Source organism: Clarias gariepinus, chromosome 9 (assembly GCF_024256425.1).
Source record: "Clarias gariepinus isolate MV-2021 ecotype Netherlands chromosome 9, CGAR_prim_01v2, whole genome shotgun sequence".
NCBI lineage: Eukaryota > Metazoa > Chordata > Actinopteri > Siluriformes > Clariidae > Clarias > Clarias gariepinus.
Window position 1 is genome coordinate 31,632,330 of NC_071108.1, and position 7,671 is coordinate 31,640,000.

At 42.6% G+C, this 7,671-nt stretch overlaps 1 protein-coding gene across 1 annotated transcript in view; it reads right to left on the reverse strand.

Annotated features, from left to right (window-relative positions):
- Positions 1 to 6,584: 6,584 nt before the first annotated feature.
- Positions 6,585 to 7,671, reverse strand: part of zgc:152830 (uncharacterized protein LOC767682 homolog) — a 9,731-nt gene continuing 8,644 nt past the window's right edge. The window contains exon 16 of the mRNA XM_053504076.1: positions 6,585 to 6,887. Within this exon, the coding sequence (XP_053360051.1) occupies positions 6,756 to 6,887 (132 nt within the window). The 3' untranslated portion in view covers positions 6,585 to 6,755. The remainder of the gene's footprint in view (positions 6,888 to 7,671) is intronic.

Below are 7,671 nucleotides of genomic sequence, written 5' to 3' on the forward strand. Positions count from 1 at the left end.
AAGCTGGAAATTGAAGGCGTGATGTTAAATGTTGTTAGTGGTTATGCCCCACAGGTAGGATGTGAGTTAAAAGAGAAGGAGAAATTCTGGAGTGAGTTAGATGAAGTGATGCAGAGCATCCCTAGAGGGGAGAGAGGGGTGATTAGTGCAGACTTCAATGGACATGTTGGGGAAGGGAACAGAGGTGATGAAAATGTGATGGGCAGGTTTGGTTTTCAGGACAGGAATGTAGAAGGACAGATGGTGGTGGACTTTGCAAAGAGGATGGAAATGGCAGTGGTAAATACTTTCTTCCAGAAGAGGCAGGAACATAGGGTGACATATAAGAGTGGAGGCAGAAGCACTCAGGTCGACTACATTTTGTGTCGACGTTGTAACCTGAAAGAGATCAGTGACTGCAAAGTGTTGGTAGGGGAGAGTGTAGCCAGACAACACAGAATGGTGGTGTGCAAAATAACCCTGGTGGTGAGGAAGGCGAAGAGGACAAAGGCAGAGCAGAGGACAAAGTGGTGGAAGCTGAGAAAGGAAGAATGTTGTGAAGTCTTTAGGGAGGAGTTGAGACAGGCTATGGGTGGTCAGGAGGTGCTTTCAGTTGACTGGACAACTACAGCCAATGTGATCAGGGAGACAGGTAGGAGGGTACTTGGTGTATCATCAGGTAAGGGGAAAGTGGACAAGGAGACTTGGTGGTAGAATGAGGAAGTCCAGGAGTGTATACAGGGAAAGAGGCTAGCTAAGAAGAAGTGGGACACTGAGAGGACTGAAGAGAGTAGACAGGAGTACAGGGAGATGCAGAGTAAGGTGAAGGTAGAGGTGGCAAAGGCCAAACAAAGAGCATATGAGGACTTGTATGCTAGGCTAGACAGTAAGGAGGGAGAGGGGGATCTGTACAGGTTGGCAAGGCAAAGAGATAGAGATGGGAAGGATGTGCAGCAGGTTAGAGTGATTAAAGATAGAGATGGAAATGTACTGACAGATGCCAGGAGGGTGATGGGAAGATGGAAGGAGTACTTTAAGGAGTTGATGAATGAGGAAAACGAAAGAGAACAAAGAGTAGAAGAGGTGACTGTTGTGGAACAGGAAGTAGCAAATATTGGTAGAAGTGAGGTGAGAAGGGCATTGAAGAGGATGAAGAGTGGAAAGGCTGTTGGTCCTGATGACATACCTGTGGAGGTATGGAAGTGCTTAGGAGAGGTGGCAGTAGAGTTTTTGACAAGTTTGTTTAACAAGATCTTGGAGAGTGAGAGGATTCCAGAGGAATGGAGGAGAAGTGTATTGGTGCCAATTTTTAAGAACAAGGGAGATGTGCAAAGCTGTGGCAATTATAGAGGTATAAAGCTAATGAGCCAGACAATGAAGCTGTGGGAAAGAGTAGTGAAAGCTAGGTTAAGGGCAGAGGTAAGCATTTGTGAGCAGCAATATGGTTTTATGCCTAGAAAGAGTACATCAGATGCAGTATTTGCTTTAAGGATGCTGGCGGAGAAGTACAGAGAAGGTAACAGGGAGTTGCATTGTGTCTTTTTAGATTTAGAGAAAGCATATGACAGGGTGCCAAGAGAGGAGCTGTGGTATTGTATGAGGAAGTCTGGAGTGGCAGAGAAGTATGTTAGAGTGGTGCAGGACATGTATGAGAGCTGTAAGACAGTGGTAAGATGTGCTGTAGGTGTGACAGGAGAGTTTAAGGTGGAGGTGGGTCTGCATCAAGGATCAGCTCTAAGCCCCCTTTTGTTTGCTCTGGTGATGGACAGGATGACAGATGAGGTAAGACAGGAGTCCCCATGGACTATGATGTTTGCAGATGACATTGTGCTCTGTAGTGAGAGCAGGGAACAGGTGGAGGAAAATTTGGAGAGGTGGAGGTATGCTCTGGAAAGCAGAGGAATGAAGGTTAGCCGAAGCAAGACGGAATACATGTGTGTAAATGAGAGTGACCCAGGAGGATCGGTGAGGCTACAGGGAGCAGAGGTAAAGAAGGTGCAGGATTTTAAGTACTTGGGGTCAACGGTCCAGAGCAACTGGGAGTGTGGAAAGGAGGTGAAGAGGCGGATACAGGCAGGTTGGAATGGGTGGAGAAAAGTGTCAGGTGTGTTGTGCGATAAAAGAGTATCAGCGAGAATGAAAGGAAAGGTGTACAGGACAGTGGTGAGACCAGCGATGCTCTACGGCTTAGAGACAGTGGCGCTGAAGAAAAGACAGGAGGCAGAGTTGGAGGTAGCAGAGCTAAAGATGTTGAGGTTCTCTTTGGGAGTGACAAGGATGGATAGGATTAAGAATGAGTTCATCAGAGGGACAGCCCACGTTAGATGTTTTGGAGATAAAGTCAGAGGGGCCAGATTGAGGTGGTTTGGGCATGTTCAGAGGAGAGATTGTGAATATATCGGTAGAAGGATGCTGAGGTTGAAACTGCCAGGCAGGAGGTCTAGAGGAAGACCAAAGAGGAGATTTATGGATGCAGTCAGAGAGGACATGAAGTTAGTTGGTGTGAGAGAAGAGGATGCAGAGGATAGGGTTAGATGGAGGCAGATGATTCGCTGTGGCGACCCCTGAAAGGGAACAGCCGAAAGACAAAGAAGAAGACCATACAACAGGAACAATAAAGGATTTACTGTTGTACATAGGCTCAGAGAATGGAAGACATGGTTTAATATGTCTCTCTGCTGTTCCAGCTTCCACTGTTCCTAGAAGGCTGTCCACAAGAAGTGTGTTTCTGTTGGATTTGGTGCCCATTCATTATGTAGAGCGTTTATGAGGTTGGACGAGAAGGCCTGGCTCGCAATCTCCGTTCCAGTTCACCCCAAAGGTGCTTGATGGGGTTGAGGTTGGGGCTCAGTGTTGGGGCCAGTTAAGTTCTTCCACACTGAATTCATCAAGCCATGTCTTTATAGCCCTTGTTTTGTGCTCTGAGCCACAGTCATGTTGGAATAGTAAAGGGCCTTCCTCAAACTGTCGCCACAAAGTTGGTAGCATAGGGTTGTCAAAGATGTCTTGGTATGCTGAAGCATTGATATTAAACTTTACTGGGGATAAGGAGAATAAGGAAACACAGACATGAGGGCTCCCTGAGATGTAAATCGACCAGTCACTTCACCGTCAACAAACCTGAGTGATCAATGAGAGTGCGGAGGACAGCATCTAAACATACCAGTTCACCTAATACTCTACGTCCATAAGTCCCCCAGATCTGCTCCTTTATCTAAGGCAAATCAATTTAAAAAAATGCTTGGCTAAATAAATAGGTTTTTAGCCTGGACTTAAATACTGAGACTGTGTCTGAGTCTCGAACATTATTTGAAAGACTATTCCATAATTTTGGGGCTTTGTAAGAAAAAGCTCTGCCATCTGCTGTAGTTTTCACAATACTGTATGTGGTACTGACAAGCAGTCAAGCAATCTTTTGATCGACGTAGGTGTGGCGGATTGTAAGACAAGCAATTCACTCAGATACTGCGGCGCGAGACCATTTAATGCTTTATATGTCAAAAGTAGTATTTTAAAATTTATCCTAAATCTCACAGGGAGCCAATGCAGTGTGGATAAGATAGGTGTCATGTGCTCATATCTTTTGGTTCTAGTAAGGACTCTTGTTGCTGTATTCTGGACTAACTGAAACTTGTTTATGCACCTACTGTAGTTAAACAACCAGACAGTAAGGCATTACAGTAGTCCAAGCTAGAGGTGATAAAAGCATGAACTAGTTTTTCTGCATCGTTTAGCGACAGTATATTTCTTATCTTGGCAATATTTCTGAGGTGAAAGAATGCTATCCTGGTAATATTATCTACATGTGCTTCAAATGGAAGGCTGGGATCTATAATCACACCAAGGTCCCTCACTGTTTCACTTGATGGAACAGAAAGGCCATCTAAAGTTACAGAAAGCTTGCCTCTAGCTGCTCGTCGTCCTATGACTAGAACTTCTGTCTTATCAGGATTAAGCAGAAGAAAGTTAATTACCATCCAATCTCTTATGTCCTGCACACATTGCTCAACTTTAGTAAGCTGGTTTTTCTCATCTGTTTTTTTTTCTGAGACGTATAACTGTGTGTCATCAGCATAACAATGAAAACTAATACCATGCTTACGAATTATGTTGCCCAAAGGAAGCCTGTAAAAAGAAAAAAGCAGTGGGCCTAAAATTGAACCCTGTGGAACACCAAACTCCACTTTAGAACATGCAGAATGGTCACCAGTTAAATCTACAAACTGATAATGATCAGTTAAATAGGATCTGAGCCATAAATGGGCCGTTCCCTCAATTCCTACTACATTTTCTAATCTGTGAAGCATATTATGATCAATAGTGTCAAAAGCTGCACTGAGATCGAGTAACACAAATAAAGTGACACAACCCTGATCAGAGGCCAATAGGAGGTCATTTACTACCATGGGTGTCGCTAGGCCATTTTTAGTGGGGCTTTGGTAACATTTGTACTCAGCCCCCCTAAAAATTCTCAATTAAAACTTCACACAAATTGGTGATCGCCCATCGTGCCCTTTAAATTTCATATGAAAGCGGCGGCAGACTTCGGCTCCTTCGGCTCCTCCCCGTCTTTCAGCACGGTCTTCAATTCGCCATCACAGAGGGAGGATTAAGGCAAGGTGTGTTTTTTTCAATAAATTGTTATATCTGCATCAGTGCAGTCCTTTCTCATAAATTAAGTTTACACAATGTCATGAAAGATTAATCAGTTAAATCTTCGCTGTGTTCACCCTCATTTTTTACTAGAGAAGCTGTTTCCTTTGTGACTTGAAAAACCCTCCATCTCCAAATCTCTGAAAGGTCGGCCTCTCAGGCACATTAACACTGGGTTCCAGAAGTCATTGCATCAGAAACTATTTTTCACATTTTTTATGTCTGCCGGTTTCCAACAAAAAGCAGCAGTATTGACATTATTGGCACCCACACAGTTTATTCCATTGTCCAGCCTCATACTGTAGGTGTGTTATTGTATATATCAATTTAAGTTTAAAGTTATATGCTGTTTTATGGTTACATTTTTCTGATTGTACCTGTACATAGAAAAAGGTTTAGACAGCGTGTCTGATCAAAAAGACTCGTTTGAGTACTGATTTTGAACAAGTCAAATATGTGTTTAACATCTATGGGGGCTGAGCCCCCCTAAACTGAAAATCCTAGAAACACCCCTGTTTACTACTTTAACGAGTGCTGTCTCTGTGCTGTGATGAAGATTAAAAATCCTGACTGATACAGTTTGTTTATGCCATTCCTACAGTATGTAGATATGAACATAGTTGCTTTTCCAAAATCTTAGGGATAAAGGGGAGGTTTGATATCGGCCTGCAATTGGACAGCTGACAAGGGTCAAGGTCAGGTTTCTTAATTGGCGGTTTAATAACTGCTAATTTTGAGTATTTGAGAACATACCCACTGCTAAGTGAAAAGTTAATTATTTCCAACTGGGGTTCTGTTATTGTTGGTACTAACTAGTGTATCGGTAATGTGCATGTTTTGGATCAACTGATCACTACTGCAGTTCTACATACTACTTTTTAGAGATCTACAGAAAACTTTACTCCCAATAACCCTGAATTTGGGAGTAAAGCAATAGCTAGCAGGTAGCTGGATTAGCATGATCCATAGATTGGCTCTGCATTTTTTTTTTTTTGTCCTTCTACAGCGTCTCAGGCGACCTCACTATGACTCTCCTCCACAAAGTCCACACCACGTTCACTCAGCCGCTCTGTGCTGGATTTCAGATTTAGGGTAATAATGACTATTTTCAAATGTCATCCTGGTCTATAAAAGCCTGACGTATCACCTGAGTCATGTAGTGTCTGATTTAAATGACGTCTGACTGACTGTGTATTTTAAATGTTTTTAAAAAGATTTTAAAAATCTTAGGTAGTGTTTGTAGATCACGTGTATAGTGTGTGTGTGTATACTGCATAACAATTCTACTGTATTTTATTTTCTAGCCATATCTTCATTTAAACAAAATAAATGTCTTATTTCATAATACTTAATGATCTCAACAGTATTTAATTCAAAAGTACCTGCAGTTCTAAATGAACATGGTACGAGGAGCGTTCAAGTCAAACCAGGACTTTTGATTGTACAGAACGATTGTGAGAGTAATCCCAGTTTGACTCGAACACCCCTAAATTGCACGAAATCACTGTTTTTCTTTAAATTTCCACATTTAAAAACCACAAGCTTGTTGTTGCTGAATTAGATTTATTCAAGGATCTTAAACGTGTAGGTGGCATTTACACACAGCAAAGTTGCATACAAAGTACATCTTTCAAATTCATTGTCGTCATCATCATCATCATCATCCCTGAGTACTGTATATTCTGCGCAGATCTGGTTCAGGAATAAATGAGACTGTGTATGAACAGACAAGTGGAGTGATAGCACTGCAATAAAAGAATGATAATGGGACAGACAGAAAGATGTATTTTTCAGCAAATTATATATTTTAAAAAAGATACAACCACCACCTTCTCAAACAATCTGCCTAATCTGTAACCGCTTCCTCATGTAATCTGTTGTATACTTTTTCATAATTTTCTATATATTTTTAATCATGTGCTTAAACTGGATTATGTAATGAAATAGTTAAAAAAAAAAAAATTTAATCACTGTAAGTCAGTTTCTCGCTGTTTGAGTGTCAGTATGATGTGAGTCAAAGAGAGGATTCAGAAATCAGAGAGAGAGAGGGGAAAAAAAAGTTCCACAGGATAAATGGTGACGGTGGATTAGATGGACAGAGACGGTAAGGACAAAAGGCACCGTCAGTTCTGGAGGATGTATTTGGTTGCCATGGCGAGAAGAGGAGCTCCAGTGGGGACTCCCGGGAAAGGACCGCTGGAACCAGCGATGTCGATATGGGAGTAGGGGAGGGGCTTGGCAGAGTCCACACCATGCTGAAAGAGAGAGAGAGAAAGAGAGAGAAAGAAAGGGAAATATAAAATAAATAACTTAATCATGGAGAACATAATTATTACAGCAGTGGTTTTCAACCCTTCTCCTGCACAGTGAAATCAGTCGTGCTGGAAAGCCTGAAATCTGCAGCGCAGGGGGCGGGGTTCTCCAGGACCAGGTTTGGGAACTACTGCATCCGTCCACTAAGGGGCTGTGATGGCTCAAACCGTTAGGCTCTGGGTTACTAATAGGCAGGTCTGGGGGTCAAGGGATTCTTGAGCGAGGCACTTAACCCTATCTGCACTAGGTGGTGCTGTATCCTGGCTCAAAAATCATTTCACTATGCTGGTACATGTGAGGAATACACTATATGGACAAAAGTATTTGGACAAATCTGCAATGACATTGTATCCACATACATATACAGTAATTCAGTATAGAATCGGTCCCCCTTTTTCAGCTATAACAGCCTCGACTCTCCTTGGAAGGCCGCCCACAAGATTTAAGTGTTTCTGTGGGAATTCCTGGTCATCCATTCTGTATGGGTTCAGACACTGATGTTAGACAAGAAGGCCTGGCCCACAAACTCCGTTCCAGTTCATCCAAAAGGTGCTCAATGGGGGGGTCAATGGGGGGTCAATCAGGGCTCTGTGTTAGGGCCAGTCAAGTTCTTTTACACCGAACTTATCAAACCATGTCTTCAAAGTCATTTGCTTTGTGCACTGGGGCTCAGTCATGTTGGAATAGAAAAAGGCCTTCCCCAAACTGTTGCCACAAAGTTGGACA